General features: G+C 40.7%; 1 protein-coding gene and 1 non-coding gene across 2 annotated transcripts in view; both read left to right on the forward strand.

Moving 5' to 3' along the window:
• The window catches only part of CUNH7orf31 (chromosome unknown C7orf31 homolog), a 32,489-nt gene extending 12,471 nt beyond the window's left edge, over nt 1-20,018 (forward strand). The window contains exons 4-10 of the mRNA XM_027429611.2: nt 1,011-1,082; nt 2,950-2,979; nt 5,601-5,782; nt 6,066-6,154; nt 15,009-15,183; nt 15,482-15,573; nt 18,785-20,018. Of these exons, the coding sequence (XP_027285412.1) occupies nt 1,011-1,082; nt 2,950-2,979; nt 5,601-5,782; nt 6,066-6,154; nt 15,009-15,183; nt 15,482-15,573; nt 18,785-19,603 (1,459 nt within the window). The 3' untranslated portion in view covers nt 19,604-20,018. The remainder of the gene's footprint in view (nt 1-1,010; nt 1,083-2,949; nt 2,980-5,600; nt 5,783-6,065; nt 6,155-15,008; nt 15,184-15,481; nt 15,574-18,784) is intronic.
• On the forward strand, nt 17,577-17,712 carry LOC113835801. The gene has a single exon (XR_003487739.1).
• Nucleotides 20,019-21,527: the final 1,509 nt, after the last annotated feature.

Raw genomic sequence — 21,527 nt, forward strand, 5'->3', positions numbered from 1 at the left:
CTATGAGAGAAACCCTGTCTCAAAACCAACAAACAAACAAAAGTGCACAATATTCTAAAAGAATCAGAGGTATTCACACAGAACTCGTGTGTGTTAAAGGGGAGCCAAAAAGACTAGCTTTAAACATTCAGGAAAATCCAGTTTAAATGAAGAAAGTTCCTTGTTCTGATTGGACACAGCCCTAACACCCTGGAGAGGGAGCACTATTACTGTTAGAAGCATCACTCTTCCCTGACTCAGAGTCTGGGTTTATACATCTGTTTTTATCATGCCCTTTTATGTCAAAGTTGTCATTTTAGCATACTTTTCTCTTGAAAACATCTGACAGTCCTCTAGTCTACTGCAAATAGCTTGGCAAACAACTGTAGAATATGACTTATCTTCTTCCACACTGTTTCAAACATACATGAACATGCTCACACAAACCCTCCAAAACAAAACAAAATCTCTCTACCAATGGAAAAGTTTAAATGTTGGTATAGATTTGTCACCTTCTTAGGTGTTGTTTAGGGAAAGGATATTTCCTTTTTAAATTATGTATATGGGACATGTCTGTTTGTAGATATGTGCACATGAATACAGTTGTCCACTGAGGTCAAAGGTGCACATTCTTAACTCTTGAGCCTTATCTCTAGCCCTCATTTTTATTTTTAGTTTGTTTTTTTTTTAAAAAAAAAAAGGAATGTTTATGTAACCCAAGCTGAACTTGCAGTCTTCCTACCTCGGCATGCTGCTTGTGAACTTACAGGCATCTGCTACCACTCCTTTGCTGTTTAGGTTTTACTATAACTGAGGTTATCTCCTTTGAAATGCTAAGTTGAGATGGTGAAGCTTTCCCATCCTGTTTACTGAAAACTTCTTACTTTTCAACTAATTTAAAGCACAACCGTTTATATATTCGATATAGAACTTGTATATATTCATGTCTGTATTCATCTGTTTATCCATTACCATCTCATGGATATACTGTTATGTACAAATATGTTCAATTGAATCTGCTGTCTCTTCAGAAAGCTTCCTATCGAGCAGTTCTACTACTTGACACAGAACAAGAAGAGTAATGTCTATGGAAACGACTCTTTGTAAGTCCTGGGCTGGGGCTGTGCGATCATGAGTATTTTAAGTAAAATGAAGTATGTGAGAATTTCCGAAGCCCTTTTATAGAAACAACCCTTTCCTTCCTTCATACTAACAATCGACAACACCAGAAATCAGCACTAGACAGGTGGAGACAAATGGACCAAAGAGATGATGTGTGGTCTTTAAACAAGCCTGTGAAAACCAAGGGCTACCGGAGAACCGGGCAGGTCACCATGAACCTTCTCCTACTTGGTCCAGAAAGAATCTGTTAGATGCTTCTAAAGATTCACTGAAAATGACGAGGTCCCTGAACAAAATTGGAATTTTCATGTGGAGCGAGGTTATTATAATCACCTACTCTTGGTAAAAACACTGTCGCTTTGTGGAGAAGGGGTATTTGTTAACTCACCTTCATTTAAAGTAAAGTCTTCCATCATATTAAATTGTCGTTTTAAAATGGTTTCTTATGTATACTGAAATGCATTTATTTTAAAATAAAAGTAAAATGCCATGACCTTATGGAACCTAGTTCCATGTACAATGAATATAACAGCATATTACAGAAACACTGAAGTTAACCCTGAACCCTTAAGATTAGTTCCAAGAAGCTTATGCAATATAGGACTAAGCCACTAGAGGGAGCCAAAATTTGTGTTTGCCCAAGCTTTACCCATTTGAGCTTCATTAACTCAAACATGACAAAATTAATGGATTGATGTCAAGAAAATGGTGTCTCTGAACATCTGGTAATTTGATTTGTATATTTTAAATTTTTTAATTTTTAAAAAATATTTCCTTTCTAATTTCTTTTCATTTTGAATCAAGACCGTTTTAGTCATGAAATATAGCAAATTTTGTCACATGGGACATTTTAGATGCCAACTTGTATTTTATTTGTATATAGTAGCCAGTCTAGCAACACTAAATCCTTTGGATTCACATATTCATCACTTCCTTCACCCCCATATTTCTGCCTCAGCAACATAGGAAATGACTTCTTTTTTCAGTTCACACCCACAAAATCCAAATACAGATTTAAAAAGGTTATGGTCATGGTAGAATAATATAATTATATGGATTGCTGTTTTCTTGTGCCTATATCCAGCATGGAAGATACCTAAAACACTTAACAGTATATTCAAATTTTCTGATTTATCTTATTGTGAAATGATAACATTCTGATTATTTTCTATACCTAAAGTCTTTAAGAGTCGTATAAGCATAGGCTGAAAATAATTACTGATATCAGATGTCAATGGATAACAATCCCTCTGCAGGGGGCTTGTTTCCAAGACTCCTGGATTGTCTCTCAGCCTGTGGGTTCAGGGTAGTTTGTAAATTCAGCACAACAGAATGAACTGGTTCAGAAAATCCATGCCTTTGGGAAGTTGCCTGGTTTTGCCCTCTACTCTCTGGTGATTGCACAATATTTACAGCCATGAGAGATCAGCAGCTGTGGGCAAAGGGACAAAGCACACCCAGTACTTATATATCCTCCCCAGCCAGGCCACACAGGTCACTTTAGGACACATAATTGCCTCACATGAGATTTCAGGCTCTCAGAACTCTCTTGGCTATGCCTGACTATGACAGAGGAGGTAAAGCCCTCAGCCCCTGAACCTTCCCTGCAAATAAAAAATGCAAAAGGTTTGTTGACCAGGACTAAGTTAGAACCAATGGAAAACTCGATCAATAGACAACTGAGATATGAAAATACTGTGTCTGTGTCTTATCATCATAGGCAATAAAAATTTGCCTACATGTGACAGTGGATTAAACACAGGATATATATATCTTATATTCTTAATTTTCTGATAGGAGTCCATCCTTTAAAAGCCCCAACTTAAATTAGTCCTGTTTTTATTCTAGGTTGCCCAAACCACCTAATTCAACAGTAGGGTAAGTATATAGTTTATATTTTCCTCCCCATTACAATAAAAAAATGATGGCATTGCTTATTACTTACATGGGTATGAGCACAGATGAAATTGTTCTTAAAAACTGCGTTTTACCTGTTGGAGAACAGTCTGGTGCAACTCCAAGACACTGATATTTTTATTTGTCTTCACTTATATCCAGTCAGTCTTTTTAAATGCAACTTTATTTTCCTATAGTTTTAGGTTTATCTATGTATTAGCAGTTAAAACAGAGATTTCCTTATGTACCCCTACTGTCCCTACTGTGAGCTCTTAACGTTCATGCAGCATGCTTTTCATAGCAAATGAACCAAGAATGATGCACTATAGTTAATGAATCCACACTTCAGATCTGATCCTTTTGCATGCTGTCCTTTTTCTGTCCCAGGACTGCACCTGGAACACCACACTGCATTTAGTGGCAGGTCTCTTCAGGTGCCTCTCAGCTGGCACAAGTAAATCCTTAGATTTTACTTGTTTTGATATTCCTAGGTTTTGAGGGTTATAGAATATTTGTAGAATGGCCCCAAATGGAATTTGTCTGGTCTTACTTTTTTATAGTAAGACTGGAGCGGTGTGTTTTGGGGAGGAAGAGCACAGAGATAAGTACTGTTTGCATGCTATCCCACCCTAACTGAGTGACTGCTGATGTGGCCCTTGACCGTTGCCCCCCCCCCTTGCAATTACTCTTTTTGTCCCTCCTTCCACATTGTGCTCTTAACAGGAAAGCCAATGTGTGCAGAAGGCATCTGGAGTTCTGCACTACCACCTAAGAGCAAAGCACGTTAACAAATTACTTAGGGCTGGGTGGAGCTCAGATGGTAGAACACTTGCCTAGTGGGCTCCAAGGCCCTGCTGGGTTTGAGTCCCAGCACACGCCTCTAAGCAGAGGCATGACAGGAAGATCATGAGCTTAAAAGGTCTTTCTTGGCTACATAATGAGTTTGAGGCCAGCCTGGGCTACCTTAGTCTCTGTATAAATTTTTTTTTCTGGTATTCTGCATGAGAATTTTACATACTCTTTTGAATGGTGGCTTTGTTTTGGTGAGTTTCCTTTATCACTTATTTCACCCTTGTGAATGTTTGTTTCAGCTTAGGAACTCATGAACTAATCCAGGGCCACTTCCTTTGGTGTCTTGCATGGCCATAAGCCACTCTTTGAAGCTGTTCCTGAATTCCTTTAGCATTTACCACACTATAGTGGGGCTATAGAGAGGGGTTTTTTTGTGTTTTTTTTTTTTTTTACCCTTTTTATTCACTTTCTTTCTGGCACCATAAGATATTTCTGGGTCATCTTACTTATTCCCTGTCTACTCCTAGAATCAGCCAGAACCTCAAGCAAGACAAGTTCCTTCTGTTAGGAACTGCCATAAGAAACCAGATCTGAGCAGTAGGTGCTCTTGGACCACTGAAGTTCTCTTGCACCAATGTTAAGCTAATGTTTCAAAATTGTGTTTCAGTGAAAGCAAGAGCTACTCAAAAAACTGTCAGAATCCAGGGTAAGGTTGGGGTTGGTATTAAAAAACAACCTGTGAAGAATTCATGTTTGGGGTTACATTTCCTGGGTTGATCTTTCTTGAGTGTGAGCGTCTAAGTGTCAGGCGAGAGGGCCAGCATTGTGGTGTAGGAGCTGTGAAGGGAGTCTGCTCTAGGCTAGCCTGGGTCTACTTGCTGCCTTTAGCACCTAGATGTGTCCTCTCAGCTCTGTCCTCACACGGCATTCTCAGGGTGTCCTCCCCTGTACAAGTTTCACTTTCTTCAAGCGCATAGCCTTCAAATTAGCCCCCCCCCACTTTAGTATGACCCCCTTTGTCTAATTATATGTACAATGATCCTCTTTCCCAATTAGTTTACAATATAAGGCCTTTGTGGTTAGGATTTTAACCCACAGACTTTGAAGGGAAACACAGTTAAAACTCTAACACCGGTCTTATTTCCTGAATTCCAATTATAAACACCATTCTCTATTCTATGGCCTTCTCAATCTCAAATTTCTTCTTGTTCACACAGCTTACACTTTCTTTCCAAGCAATAACAAATTTTTATTTAACCTTTTTAACCTTTTCCTTCAATATGCTAGCAATTTTGTTTAATTTCTAGACTGTGTGTGTGTGTGTGTGTGTGGTTGTTGTTGTTGTTGTTGTTATTGTTGATTGTGCAAAAAACAAGTAGCCTGGGTTGGAAGTCCAGTCTTAGATGTTGCATTAACTGGGTCAGGTGCTCAAAAGATTTCTGTAAAATAAAATATATGGATTGTCTTAAGATATGAAGTGGAAGTTAAAAACAACAAAAATTTCTTCATATATGTCCTACAAACTATAAAATTAATACATTATCTCCTTTATACTAGCCATTTAGGAAAAATACTTACTAGTAATTAGATACAATTATTTTTAATTAAATTAGTTTTTGATTTATCTAGCGAAATCAAGATTTCATTGTCTATAGTAAGTTTACAAAGTGCTAGCTGCGTGAGTATAGGAAGGGTTTGGATCATCTTCACAGCGAACAGAACAGCATCTGCAGCAGCAAAGGATCCCTGTAAATATTTGATGGGTTTTTTATTGTACTTATTTCTGTTTTTATTTACTCAAAACATCTTAGAGAAATCTGCTCATCATATCCAATTGAACATCCCTACCATACACATACAAGCCGTGGCGCTATGTTTCCGACCTTCACATCACCTAAGGACCTCTACACAGGTGTTAAAGCCCGCACGCAGCAGCCTTTTCCTCCTACGATGCCAACCAAGACCTATGACACAACAGTTCTGAAGACAAGAGGTAAAAATGTGACTTGAAAGCAATACTGTATGACTTTTCATCATTGGCATGAATTCAGTAGTAAAATCAGAGAAGGCAAGGAGAGCAGAGTATTGTGACCTTTTGCCACTGTATTAGAAAGGTACCCAGCTTACCTGCAGGCAGCTGAGAGCACACTACACACAGTTAAGTCAGTCTCTGTGATAGAAACAGAACATCTCTACCTGGCCTTGTTTCTTGTTGCACCCATAGGTCTGGATTGCTCTGATCTCTTCAGAATAACTATTCTTGCTTCAATTTTCAGGTAACCCTTACAGATATGAACTGCTTGATTACCCCACGGATTCAAAGAAAAAAGCATTGACTTGGCCAGGTCAGGGTGTATATTATGATGTAAGTATCTTTCAAAATTAATATCCTTTTACCTTCTACATGTATAAAATACACAAGGTGGGGGCTGGGGAGATGGCTCTGTGCATAAAGAATTCGCTATGCAAGCATATGAAACCTGAGTTCAAATCTCCAGTGCCTACACACAAAGCTGGGATGCAAGGTGAACCTGGCCGGCCAGCCTCGCTGAGTCAGTAAGCTCCAAATTTAGTGGGAGACCCTGTCATACAATTCTAACATGGATAATGATGGAGGAAGCCACCCAGTGTTAGCCTCTGGCCTCCATGGGAAGGCATGCATACGCCCCTTCACATACACGTGCCACTGCCATACACGTAATACACATACTGTCATAGTGTCAAACATATATGTGCTTAAACTTAGATGAAAAGTGTGCAATTTTAACTTTTACACTTTTTATTTTATTAGCTGATTTCATATAGTTTGATTTTATTTTATTAGCTGATTTTATATACTTGGGATAGTTCTGGGACATTTCCAGAGTTATAAAACAAAGGCAAAAACAGTTGTGTGTGTGTCCTTCATGGCACACTGAGGAAGGACTGCATTTCACATACTTTGTATTTGATAACTCTATTCTTGTGATTCATAATATGTTAAGTAATTAAAGTTATTCCACCTATGCATAGAAGAAATGGGAGATTTATTTTTTAGAAAAAGTTCATAAGCCATTTTCATTCCAGTTGTAAATTTGTATCAGTCTAAAAGAAAACATGTTAAATTGCTTCACACAAACCACTTTGAGATACATCATTTAATTTTTAAAGTAATTTTCTAAGATTACTACCACCAAGCCCATTTTATAGATGGGGACATTGAGACTCAAAGTTTATGACTATGCAATGGTTAGAGTTCAGGTTTGTGAGGCTTGTCTCTGCTCTTCACCTCTGTACCAGAACTCCACTTAGATAAAAGGGAAATTTTCAATCCTGAGAGAACACAGCTAGGCATTTGAAAATAATAATAGTTACCATTTATCATCCAAGTGGTTTCTAAGAGGCAGTGTCAGGTCCTTTCATATAGTAGCTCTTTGCACCCAAGAATTTGTTGGCTAGGAGAGCAATTAATAATGGAAGGCTGGAAACATCTGAGTTTTACCTGGAAAACCACAGTGGCAGGCCACATGTGGTCACAGTAGGGACACACAGCTGTCAGTAGACAATTCCTGTTGCATTCTGAAGTATGTCTAAAAGAACCCTTTACACAATCATTTTACATGGGTCTCTAATTTTTTCCTATCTTTTAAAATTATTTATTTAAAAATTAAGCCTATTTTTAATGTCTTGCAAATAAATAAAAAATATCACAGGATCTGATTCTTTCAGATAAACAGAAATAACAGAGGTTATTCTTGCAACCACCCCATTATTTCATGCTCTAATAGTCCAAGTCTCTACATGTCCTTTCTTCATGTCACTCCTCTTTGGGTTCCTCTCTGTCCACATGGAAATAAAGCCCAGCAATGTAGTGTTAGGAATGCCTTCTGGGAGCAACCTTACTTCTTCCCTTCTCTGCTGTTTCCTGAGTGGACTCAAGCCATGCAATGCTCTCTTCCAGGGCCTTTCTACCTGTCTAAAATTTGCTCATTTCCCAGACCTCGGCTAAACAATTTGTTTCTATTGAAACATACCTGGGATCCAAGTCAGGAGACCGTTCTAGTTGGTAGCTGTCCGTTGTTTGCATCTGCTATCACCGTGATAAGGGAGATATGCTGTTTCTTTTTAAGCTTGGGTTAATTATCTATATGATTTCAGTAAAGCTGGCCTACAAAGGTGGAAAGTTTGGGGAATAATATAAAAACGAGAAAATACTAGATAAGACATTGTTGGCCCAGCAGGAATTTTCTTCCCTGCTGACACCTACCACACTCGATAGTCACTAGCTTTCCACTCTGATTTTATAGCCCACCAACTAAATTACAACTTCTTTGAGAAGAGAGTATTCTATACTTATAGCTTCCACAGTGTTTATGTATGTATGTCGGTATGGGGGAAGGAGTTGTTTGTCTGTTTGTAACTGGATCTCCCAGAGCCCAGACCAGTATTGTACTTGGCACATTGTCAAGAATGAACTCATGATCATCCTGCCTCCTTCCCAGTTGCTAGGATTGCAGGTATGTGACACCACAGTGGTTTTATGCAGTGCTGGGAATGAAACCCAGGGCACTGTTCATACCAGACAATCACACTAGCGACTGAACTCCATCCCTCACACACAATGCTTCATACATAGATTTCCCACTGCCTTTATTATTTTTCATGTCTCTAATGTTTAATCTCACTTTTGTGATCTGTTCTAACTAATCTTAATTTTCAACTTTTTGGTCATTCTTCAGGCTCATTCCTAACTTTAATCAAGTTTTGTGCCAACAAAAATAAAAATAAAACTGACACTGAGTTAGATAAGGGGTACTGCAGGAGGTCCCCCACACACACACCATAGCAGGGGCTTTCTCCTCAACCCAGGTTAGGCACAAACCATGCCCAAACACCTGTTTTCACAGAGAAATCCTTTATCAAACTGGGAAGAAAAGTTAAAGTGGCTGCTTTCTGACTCAGGCAGAAAAACAACAGCAAATGACCTTGCAGGTGTGATTTTTAGGAGGAGAAGAAGGTCTGTCTTAGAATGGGCTGGGATGCAGTGGTAAAGGAGTTAGGGGACAAGGGAGAAGGGGAAGGAGACAAGGGCAAGGGACAAATTGGAAAATGTCAGTTCGTAAAGGTAAAGAGAGAACCCCATGTTAGGATGGGGTGTTCAATTTTAATTGGGCATGTTATTAGATGAAGCAAAGGGGGCTTTTGATTGCTGGACTTCAATACTTCAAAAGCTAGAACTTAGTAGTCAGCCTCATGAGAAAGAAGTGGCCAAAATAAGGGGACAGACCTTGGGGACTAGCACTAGGAATGTAATCTAATGGTTTTTAGCAAGGCAGAGGGAATCAGACAGAAGGGCAGGGCCTGCCAGAGTCGTGCTTGCCACACTCAAGCTGGCCAGAGTCCCTTTAGGTACACCCTGGCTCATCTTTGTTTGTTTATTTTTGGTTTTACATGTATGAGTGTTTGCTTGCATTCATGTGTGCCATGCGCATGTCTGATGCCTATGGAGGTCAGAAAACTGCATTGTATCCCTTGGAACTAGAGTACAGATGGCTATGAGCCACCATCCGGGTGCTGGGAATGAAACCCTGGTCCTCTGCAAGAGCAGCCAGTGATTTTAACCACAGAGCCTCCGCCCCAGTGCTCGTCTTTTACCTTCTGTGAACTCGTGGTAATCACCTGAACTACTCCTTTCTCATTTCCCTCCTCTCACTTGACTAGGAGGGATCAAAGGTCTTCATTCTTCTCCCAGCATTTTATTTGTATTGAAAGAGTTTATATGGTACCAGCCCTTCCTGTCACTAGAGCCATGGCTCTCACCCTCTGCTGCACGTTTGAAACACTAAATGATTCTCTAGGGTTGGAGCCACAACAGTCCTGTTCAAGGACTCGTGACTCATACTGTAGAATAATTGCTGGCACCATGTTCATGGAGATGATGGCAATAATTTGATAAGTGTCTTCTACCATATTACATACCACAGAGAGGAAACTCCAGAAATCGTATTTGGCGTTCCTATGTAAACCATCAAGAAAATGTGATTAACATTGGTAAATATTCAAAGTAGCTCAGTTTCTGGCTCTAAAGCCTACCAGCTCCATGACCTGGGTAACAGATACATTTATCTCTTCAGTGTCTCAGTGTCCTAATGGATGAAGCCAGACAATGATAAAATGTACTTGAAAAGTTTGTTCCATATGCAAATGCATATGGGAGTCCCCAGCACCATGTCAGTGCATAGTAAGATTATAATAAATATAATTACTTTTGGCAAAGTAGAGTATGTGTGTGTGTCTGTGTGTCTGTCTGTGTCTGTGCGTGTGTGTCTGTGTGTGTGTCTGTCTGTGTGTGTGTGTGTCTGTCTGTGTGTGTCTGTGTGTGTCTGTGTGTGTGTGTGTGTGTCTGTCTGTGTGTCTGTCTGTGTTTGTGTGTGTGTGTGTGTGTCTGTCTGTCTCTGTGTGTGTGTGTGTGTGTCTGTGTGTCTGTGTGTGTCTGTCTGTGTGTCTGTCTGTGTCTGTGTGTGTGTGTGTGTGTGTGTCTCTGTGTGTGTCTGTGTGTGTGTGTCTGTGTCTCTGTGTGTGTGTGTGTGTCTGTGTGTCTGTGTGTGTGTGCCTGTGTGTGTGTGTCTGTGTGTGTGTCTCTGTGTGTGTCTGTCTGTGTGTCTGTCTGTGTCTGTGTGTGTGTGTCTGTGTCTCTGTGTGTGTCTGTGTGTGTGTGTCTGTGTCTCTGTGTGTGTGTGTGTGTGTGCCTGTGTGTGTGTGTCTGTGTGTGTGTGCCTGTGTGTGTGTCTGTGTGTGTGTGCCTGTGTGTGTGTGCCTGTGTGTGTCTGTCTGTGTCTGTGTGTGTGTGCCTGTGTGTGTGTGCCTGTGTGTGTCTGTCTGTGTCTGTGTCTGTGTGTCTGTGTCTCTGTGTGTGTCTGTGTGTGTGTCTGTCTGTGTCTATGTGTGTGTGTGTCTCTGTCTGTGTCTGTGTGTGTCTGCCTGTGTGTGTGTGTGTGTGTGTGTGTGTGTGTATGTATGTGGAGGTCAGAGAACAACTTCTAGATGTCAGGGTTCTGAGATGAAACTCGGGTTGTTAGGCTTCATGGCAACCACTTTTGCCCACTGAGCCATCTCACTGGCCCCTGGACTTAGTTTTTAACAGAATACTTTGAATGCCATCTCATCCTCATTCTCTCTGATGCACACTGAAACTTACACTATCAGGGTTGCAGAGCTCAAGGCCCTTATTCCCACCCAGACCCCACAGCATCCCTGTGTCTGATCTGCCTCTGTCTTCCACCGAGTCATTACTGAGTATTTGTGCTCACACCAAGTTGCCTCCTGCCACTTCTCTCTTCCTTCTGAGATCTCTCTGGCTATTGCCAGCCTCACACAGCCAGGCATGCACCCCTTTTCCTTTACAGGTGGTAAACATATGCAAGTTTTAATATTTGATTATTCTGAGCTGTGTATGCCACTATTTGCTGAGGTGCCTAAACCCCCCTGCCCTTTTAGTTCTCAGGAACAGAGTGCACTTAGTGTTAAGTTTATGATGTAAAAAGTCTTTAGGATGAGATGAACTTTGTAATCATCTTATGAGTAAATGAGATATGCTCCCAGAAGGAAGTTGCACATACTTCCCCAACTTTAAACTTAATTTAAACAATTTTCAAAGTCTCTCCAAGCCTTTTTTTTTTTTTAATTGCAAAACAGCTTTCCTTAAATCTAAGTATCTGGACAGAACCTTGCTTCTCTTTGAAAGAGAGCTCACTTGAAGGAGGTGAGTGACCTGGCTTCCCTTTTCCAGTTAAAAATGTTCACCTACTTCTGGTAGCCTCATTCCTGGGACAGCTGTCACTCCACCATAGCACCTGGAATCTAGATTCATCCTTAAATGGTCATTAAAAAAAATAGGCAAGCACATAAGCAAACCTGTAAAATAAATGTCATTGGATCAAACAACTGGATGCCCACAGGTATGCCTCTCCGTGCTGCCTTCCACCCACCTCCCACCTGCTCAGTCTGAGTGACACCAGGGTATTCAGGAAGTGAAACAAACTGGCATAGCCAACATTTGCACTCGACCAGCGATGCTCTTCCACACCCTTGGGTGCTCCCTCTCCCTAAGTCCTTCCTTCCATTGTCCTAACCAGATGCCAGAAAAATCTGTCACTTTATTTGTTCCCATTTGTGTCTTTTTCCATTCCATATGTAAATAATCAAAGTTCACAATCATAATTTACTAGTGTGATGGTATAATTAAATGAAACAGTCTCCAATAAAGAACAAGTGTCTGAAAATGCTAAAGTCTTTCCAGGGGGTGGTGTAGTGTCTACAGTAAGCCTTCTATTACTCCCTTGCTAAACCTGGGTAAACCTCATCATGCTACACTAAAACACAACCAAAAGAAAAAGTTTTAAAATTTAATTTACTATATCACCACTATGTGATTACTAATACTTTAGTGGAGATTTATGGAGCTTTGGTGCCCAGTAAAGAGCCCTCAGAGCTTTGCACATAATTCTATATTTAGTAAGTACAGACTTATTAAGTGTTTATTAAAAATTATTGAGCTATGGTCCTAGGAAGATGGCTAAGCAGGTAAGAGCACTTGCTGCACAAGTGTAAGGACCCGAGTTCATATCCCAGCACTCAACATAAAAAGCCGGATGTACTCTGAGTTTGAGGCCAGCCTGGTCTGCAGATCAAGTTCCAAGACTGGCTCCATAGCTACTGAGAAACACTGACTTGAAAAACAAAACAACAAAAAAAGGCCAGATGTGGTATGTGCAAGCCAGTGTCAGTACAGAGAATGGGACAGATGCAGGAAGGTTGCTGAGGCTCTAGATGCTGCTCTAGCTCCAGGCTCAGTGAGAGACCCTGTCTCAAGTGTGACAAGTAGGACACCTGTCATCCTCTGGTCACACACACACACACACACACACACACACACACACACACACACACACACACACAAATTACTAAGCTGCATTTGCTTCATGGGCTCTGTTGAAAACCTAACATTCCTCTTGTAAACTGGAGTGTCTTCCTAGAAAGAAATGTGCCAGCAGTGGGGAGCCCTGCCTGCCTGTGCTTGCCTTTGTCAGGCACACCTCTACACTGGCCATACCCTTCCCCACGGAACACCTGTCTAGACTGCTTCTCTCTCACTAGCCCCTCAGAATAGCACCACCTTAACACTCTCAGACTCAAATGTTTCCTGGTTATTAAACTCCTGCCAAGACACTTCAGATGACACTAAATCTTGCATTTCCTACTTAATTTCTTGTGTCCTAGACTACATTTCAGCCAGTATAAAGTACATTAGCTTAGTCTCTAAGGGAAGTATTTGAAGAAGGTCTGCGTGTTTTCAAATAAGCTAGCTCTGTAAATAATGAAAAGGATAAGGAAACCCAGAGGGCTTTGTTTCCCAGCATCTGCAACTGTCTGTAATGCCAGTTCCAGGTGATCCAACACCCTCTTCTGGTTCCTGCGGGATCCTTCACGCGGGTGGTATACATAAACTCAAAAAAAGGACACATATATACATACACACAAATAAAATTTAATAATTATGTCAAATAGTTTTCTTTTTGCTTTTTCAAGACAGGGTTTCTCTGTGTAACAGTCCTGGCTGTCCTAGAACTTACTTTGTAGACCAGGCTGGCCTCAAACTGAGAGAGATCTGCCTGCCTCTGCCTCCCATATGCTGTGATTAAAGGTGTGTGCCACCACCACCAGTGTCAAATAGATATTTTTAAAGGGGCTTTCTTTACCCCTGAGTAAGCAAGCCATAGATTGATTAATGGTATATAAAGGTAGTTATTTAATATTTCTTGAGACAGACTCACAAGTACCTTTTACATGAAAGTTGCTTCAGCATTATACAAGAATCCTAGCAACATTGTCATCCCAGGCTGAGGGACATTTGTGAGTATTCCTTGCTCTTTCCTCTTGCTGTGTCCCTCCCTGTGGTGCTGGGACCTTATAAGTAAAGAGACTGTAGCCATCTGCAACACGTGTTCTTGCTTCCCAGTCCACACCAGTCTAGGGACTCTCCTTTGTATCCGTCTTTAAAGGTTGATATACCCCCAGCCTGTATACAGCTCTAGACTAAATGGGTAACCCACAATGACTGTTGGATGGCATGGGAGTGATCAGCTCTAGACTAAATGGGTAGCCCACAATGACTGTCGGATGGATGGCATGGGAGGAGTGATGAGAGGATGGAGCCAGTAGAGGAAAGCTCTACAGGACCTGAGGCTGCATGCAGCATCTGGCCCTTCCTGAGCCACCATGTCTTGGTGCAAAACTTGTAATAGACTAACAAGTTTAAATTCGGAACGGCTTTCCAGGTTGGTAAAATGGCATGTCAAAGTAGATAGTAGTTTATTTGTTGATTTCCGGTGAACTATTTAGACAAATGGTAGGTTTCCATTTGGACTTTAAACCCCCAAACCTGCAAATACTGAAGATGGGCTTGGCTTGCAGGCAACAAGTGGCATCATGTTCCCTACGGCCCACCTCCTCCCTGCCTCTGCTTCTTCAGGTGCTTGTCTCCATAGATCTGCTGTGCCATGACATAACATGACCATCTCGTCTCCCACCTCTGCACCCTGCTCCTGGCTTCACTTCTTTCATTAGAACCTCCAGTGAACTTCCAAGCAATTCTGTCCTAACCTTTTAAAAAACAGCAGTCTGTAGTCACTTGCATTTACCCCTTCTTTCTTGTTGTACTGGCCAATGTGCTCCTGGAACATTTGCTTTAGAAGATCCTTCTTTCCTGCCACAAGTATGTTCATCCAGGCATTGACTAAAATGCAGAGTCATGTTTACATGCACACCTCTTTAGATACTAGAAAATCAAATGACAGTTATATATAAAGAGTGGTCATTCTATTGGAATTTGGGTGACTTAACCCTTGGTCAGAAAGCTGTAGCCAACATCATGCAGTTTCCTTTCAGGGACAGAAGACAAAGCAGCCACTGTGAGTCAAGTCAGACAGCAGTGCACAGAACCCTCTGTCTGTCTAATGTAATTGTAGTAGAAGGAGAATATTCTAAGTTCTCAGAGACTTTCAGAAGAGCTGTTAGTGTCTTCTTGATAAAATGTGGTTATAGTTACAGCCACCATGCCTGGCTTGACTATGGTAATTAATAAGGAAAGTGACCTCAACTATTTGCCTGCTGGGACAGTGAACCAGCACTTATTCAGGTGGATACAATTACTAACAGCAATTTTTATGTTCATGTTCCAGTTTCCTAAATGTGTTGAGAAAAACAAGCCAATATTCTACCCCAAACCTCCTAAAACTTTTGCTCCTAACTCATCTTTGAATCCATGGGATGCTGTGGGCAGTGCAAAGGAAGCCAATATACAAAGAAATCTTGAGAGGTCCCACTGGATCACTTCATACACACATGATTTTACAGGTATGAGATCACACTAATACAAGTAGTGAGAACAAAAAAAAGGAACACTCAACAAACACTATCACAAGTTTCCATCTTCTGGTGTTCTGTCCTGTTACACATAATAAAAACTAATCCAAATTAGTGGGAGAGCTCAGTTTCTCTCTTAAGAGGGTAGCAGGGAGGTGGGGGTGATTTATACATTATTGGTTCTAATGTATATGAGAAAGACAATGGACAGATTTTCCTTCATAAAGAGTAGTTTAATAACCATTCTTCATTGACTCTGCCAAAATAATAAGACAATGTTTCCATTTAGGTCTGGGGCCCATGAGCCCCCTTGAGCTGGACGATTACCATGAAAAGGAGGTAGCAGATCTAACTGGACAGATAGGATTTGACCCACAGCCTGTAAGTAATTGCAGTCAACTCTCAATTATTTGGGGGAGAATATCCAGCTCTTGTCTCCTTGCTTTTCCTGTGTTTTGTGTCTTGCTTGTTTTGCTTGTGACCACCCAAGCAAAAAGAAAATCTAATTGGTTTTGAAAGATAACTATGAATTTATTAGAACTGATTTGGATACCCTTTTCACTATTTGGAAAAACAAAACTTATTCACAGCACTATATTTTAAACATATTTTCTATCATGCTACTATTGATAAAATAATTCACAAAAGAATTTGCTTATGATAAGTAAAGCTTAACTAGTAATGTCATGATTCCTAATAAATTCTGGATCTTTGCAGATTTGTGTATCTTACACATTCCATTACTTATGAAGAAAGTAATGACTTCTTCCTGGTAGTCAGAATAATTGAGAGTTGGCTGAATTACAATAAAAAGCCAATAAATTTTTGCCTATATCAATGGAGAATTGATTATATAAATGGCTTGAGAGAAATTATCAAGCCCTATGATAAAATAATCTGTTAGATCAATTATATAAAGAATATAATATTCATGTGCTGGTTTATCCTCTATAAATACAAATTTTGAAAACATAATTTTCAAAGATAATTGTGGAAACATATAAAAACTATAAGCATATAAAATATGGATTATTTTTAGATCATACTGAGCACTTTAATTTTATATTAGCAAAAGCATGACCTGAATTGGGTCAATAAACTGTATTTTATCAGTCACCAAAGGGCTTTTAATTGTTTTGATTTTGCACTTGCAATAGACACTCTCTGTCGGATTATGCTTTAGGTTTGACCAACTCCATGAAAGGATATTTAGTGGTGATAAAAATCCCTATGAAACTTTTTTTAGAATGAAATGCAAGTACTGGGGCTAGAGATATGTTGTTCAGTCAGTAGTGTCCTACTTTAGCATGCACAAAATCCTGGTTTGATTTCTGAGTACCTCATAAACCAGGCATGGTGGCACATACCTATAACTCCAGAACTGGAAAGTGGAGGTGATAGGTTCAGGAGTTGAAGGTCACGCTCAGCTGCATATACATACAGTTCAAAGCCAGCCTGTGACACATCAAATGAAAGGAGTTCTAAAAGCTGTTGCCCACAGAGCAGATACTATTAAAGTCTGATAGCCTTTTCTTTAATGACAGATGTAGTAAGCCTATCATAAAGCTGGGGTCTTTCTTTGACTCATAGTATATTTATTAAAATTTGGTTAGCTAAAGGTTATAACTATTATTGATCCAGTATGGAAATTCCTCCAACTACTAGAATAATCCAAAATCCCTTATGCTTTAAATCCAGGCTACTATTATTATTTTATCACCACTTTTTAAAAAACATTGGCTGTCATGTAGCCCAGGCTGGCCTCAGACTTCCTATATAGCCCAGGATGACCTTAAACCCCTAGCCCTATATCGATTTCCCTAATGCTTGGGTTACAGACCTTTGTCACTATGCCCAGTTTTATGAGGTATGGCAGATTGTACCCAAGAGTCTAAGCAAGTAGTTAACCAACTGAACTACATCCCTAGCCCCCATCCCCCCACACACACTCATCAATATTGCCTTTCCCTGCTGCTTTTTGGTGTTTGCCTTAACATATTATCATAAAAAATTTTCAAACATATCGAAATAATTTTCACTTAAGACCTATATACTCACCAGATATATTCTGTCATCAACACTTCGTTATACTTAGTCTTTCACATAATCTATTCCTTTAACCATCCACCAATCTTTTCATTATTTTTACACATTTTAGAGTAAAGTGCAGATCTTAGTATACTTTAACCATTAAGATTTGACATGCTTGCCGGGAGGTGGTGGCACAAGCCTTTAATCCCAGCAGAGGCAGGTGGATCACTGTGAGTTTGAGGTCAGCCTGGTCTTCAAAGAGAGTTCCAGGACAATCTCTAAAACTACAGAGAAACCCTGTCTTGAAAAACAAAAAGAAACAAAACAAGCAAACAAACAAAGATTTGGCATGCTTGTCCTGTGCCTTTTTCTGCTTCCCTGTGCTCAGTCTCAACAGGGTGGTCTGGCAGGACACACAGCAATTTCCCTCTCCGTTTAAGAGGGCTATCCTAAGAATAGGGCTAGCTCTTAAAGGCATGAGAGAACAATTCCGGAAAAAAAAAAAAGACTGGACATGCATACCATTTACCAGAGTTAAAATTCTGTTTTTCTGCTTTTCACTCAATGTGAAGTATATATTCAATAAAATTATACAAATCATAAATGCACATTTGTTAAAAACAAATGCATACAGCTTTCATTCAAGCCTCTGCCACAATATAGAACACACAGGTCACCATCCATGCCCTTTAGGTCACTTCTTCCTTCCTCCCCCACACACATAGCTCCAGTAATAGTATCCTGAATGTGCTTCTTATTTTTGCAGTTTCCAAGCCTGATTGAACCCAGGTACAGCTCAGTAAGAGAGCCTGTGCTGGGCATGTGCAAGGCCCTGTGCTTAGTCCTTAAACCATACACAGATAATTGACCCAACACCTCAGACACCGCTTCTCAAAGCAAGTAGCACGCTGCCACCCTTAGAAGCATCCTGCCCAAACAAAGGGATCCCAGAGTCCACTGTAGGCCTTCCAAGTCCTCGTCTTACAACTAAAGCTCAGGGCTCCACTTGCTGCCTGATCTGAAGGTGATTCTGGAACGAGCTCTTTGTAGACCAGGCTGGTCTCAAACTCACGGAGATCCGCCTGCCTCTGTCTCCCGAGTGCGGGCATTAAAGGTGTGCGCCACCACTGCCCGGCCTGAAGGTGGTTCTGATTCAACCCAGACTTAAGAACTCTTGCCTTGCCTTCCTACATGATTTAAGCAACTGCACAGGATATTTATGTAATCCTGATCTCATAAGTTTTAACCTAGTGAGTCCTTCTGTATCTTTGAAACTTTGAAAGCCGAGAATTCCCACACAGGAAAGCTTGTCTATAGCCAAGTAAAACATATATACTGTCCATTTTACCAAAATTCAGTAAAAAAAAATGTATTTACTTGAGCCCAAATTTCAATGTTTTTAAATAAATACCACGGAATCTTAGTGTGTGCTCTTCCACCACTCTCCTACTTACTGATAGTGAAAATGGGTCTGAAATTGGCCTGCCACTTGTAGCCATATCATTATAATGCTACGTTTATTAATCAGTTGATTTCTCTCCCCTTTATTCTACTGGTATAGCAAGAAAAATTCCATTCTTCCTTAAAACCTTCCAGACCTTTGGAAGGCCGAATTGCCCGACTTCTTCAGAACCAGCGGCCTCTGGAGGCTACAGTACAGCAAGGACCACCTTCTTGTCCAGATTGTACCCCTAGAGTTTTGTGTGCTTTCCATACATTCATACCAAGTTCTACAGAAATGATGGCAATGAATGATAACATCCTGCCTGGAATTACCCATAAAAACCAGGATATCGAAGAGAAGATTAAGGAAGAACAAGGCTTGATGTCTACCTATACACTCCCATCTTGTTATCCATCAAAAGATCTGACAAATCTTTATGACCTAAAACCATTTTCAAAGATCACAGACACTAAAAAGACAGATGATTTGTACTGGAGACAGCTGGGTGTGAAGCCCCTACCCATATCCTACTCTAAGTCAAACCATTGCATTGACTATGAACCACTTAAGTCTGCCTTCCGAGACTCCTATACTATGTGTCAGAGCCCTGCTCGACTCAGTAAGTCTAATATTCTACAAAGCAAAACAGTTATGGATGATTTGAATCTTGACAGCTTTTTAAGTAAACCAGAATATTTGGACATAGACATGGAAAGCAATGACGAAACAAGACCTATTTTGGGATGGATTTCTGGAGCTGGTGTGTCCAAGCCTCAGACCAACCTGCTAGATCTTAGGAATTCATTTTCAAAGAGCATGGCACAGAAGCGTTTGCATAATTCCATCCAAGAAGAACAAAAAGATCTCAGGGATAAAATACAACGTGGGATGAGACATCAGTTCTATGGCCACAATGCCCATTATTTCTATAACTGACATGTTCCCTCCTCCCTTAAAATCCAAGCCTCTTGCAAGAAAATAAAATATGTCACAGAGTGCCCTGCATTTGGCTGGATTCTGTTTCTGTACTGAGCCATAATGACATTAATGAGGTTTGTGTTTTTAAGAATTTAAGTTAGGATCTGGTCAGAGGGACCAAAATAATTTCCTGACTTCTCAAAACATTTAACATTTTGTCAACAAAATAATAGAGCCAGAAAAAAAAGTCAGTCTTTAGTCTCATCTTCAAAGTGTACTCTGAAGAAGTTTTACAAAATCAGGAAAATCAGTGTGTAGACAAAAATAATCATCATTTTGTGAGAAATGAAAAGTTGAAAAAAATTCAAATATTGAAGATTTGACAGACAACTATAGAATGTATCATGCTTTAATAAAATTAATATGTCAACAATCTCTTTCTGTAAATGTTTTCACAAAATAATGGGTAAAAAAGGTAAAATTCATCTGTGTGAGTTCAAGGCCAGCGCAGCTGAAGGTTAACATGATGGGCTATGGGCTGAAGGGCATGTCAAGTTCATTGTCCATCTGTCGGGAAAAGGGGCCAGCCAAAGGAACACACCCTGAGCAGAGCCAAAGAAACACACTTTGGCTCTGCAACCAGAACCAAAGAAATGCACCCTGACTCTGAAACTAGTACCAAAAAAACACACTTTGTGTTTTTAGAATCAGAGCCAGGGAAAGAAATGCACCCTGGCCCTAAAATTAGAGCCAAAGGGCTAAAAAGAATCAGTGAAAGAAATACACTTTGGCCCTGAAACCAGAGCCAAATTTGCCCCGACCTTGAGCAGAAAACCAACCAATCCCTGAGCACAAGATCTAGCCAGTCTGAGCTCATGGATTGAAATCTGACCAATCTCCACCCTGGAAATCTCCCTGGAAAAACTCCGTCCCTAAGAAGCCCTGTGCCTGTTCAGCTTCTGGCTGTCCTGCTCAGGAGGCAGCCACTTTCCTGGATTCTTCCCTCCCAATAAGTCTCTTGAATGAGGTTTGGGTGAGACTTTCATTTGCCAGAATGGAGCTGAGGAGAGAAGTAACAACTTTTCACAGAAGCCAGAGTAGCCTGGAGCAGGGCTGTAACACTTTGGGAGAGTAACCATTCCCCTAGTGAAGAGGAGTTACACTCCCGGGGACTGGAGCTGAACTGTAGCAACCAGAGCAGAGCTGTTAACACTAGGGAAGCCTTTCCCTGGAGCAGGGCTATAAGCTGTTTGGCTTATTGTGACCTGTGGTGGTCCTTGACTCCTGAGTGCCAGAGAGCTTTCCATCGTGGTCTGAACAGCACTGGGACCCTAGCCCTCATCGCCGAGTCACAGGTGGGTGGACTTCAGATGAGGGGTTTAATTCCCCTGAGACTTTGGAGAGAAAGTGGGTATTGAGCCTTGGTTATATATTTGGTGGGTTTTCTGGTTGAATGATAAGAAGGGTGTGATGTTTGGCTATAGAGGGGTTTTGGGTGTCCCATACCTGAAGATTTATCTGAGGGGATGGTAAGGGTAGAAGTGTATCAGGGTAAGGGTAGATTGTGTGGTTTGGAGAAGAAAGGAACAGCTGAGGGAGCAAAAGAAATAGAGGCTCCCACTTTGACTAGAAGGCCCCTTGCCAGCAATGGAATGGGACAGGTTGGTATCACTAGGGGACAATCAATATGCTAATGTCCACCTTGATGGCACCTTGGACATGGTCTGGATGGTTTACAAGGGTTTGGATAGGTCGGGGCCCAGTGACCCTCCTGACTGCATTTGAAACAAGGACATGGAAATCTGGGCTTTTTCTCTGACTGTCTGAGCCATCATCAGGTATTCTTGTTTTGGGGCTATTCTTGTTTTCATCCCTCCCATAGTTGGGATGATGGTGGGGGGGAGGTTGGGTTTCTAGATGTTTAAGTTTGACCCTTTTATCA

Source organism: Cricetulus griseus, chromosome 8, assembly GCF_003668045.3.
Source record: "Cricetulus griseus strain 17A/GY chromosome 8, alternate assembly CriGri-PICRH-1.0, whole genome shotgun sequence".
In the NCBI taxonomy this organism is placed as follows: domain Eukaryota; kingdom Metazoa; phylum Chordata; class Mammalia; order Rodentia; family Cricetidae; genus Cricetulus; species Cricetulus griseus.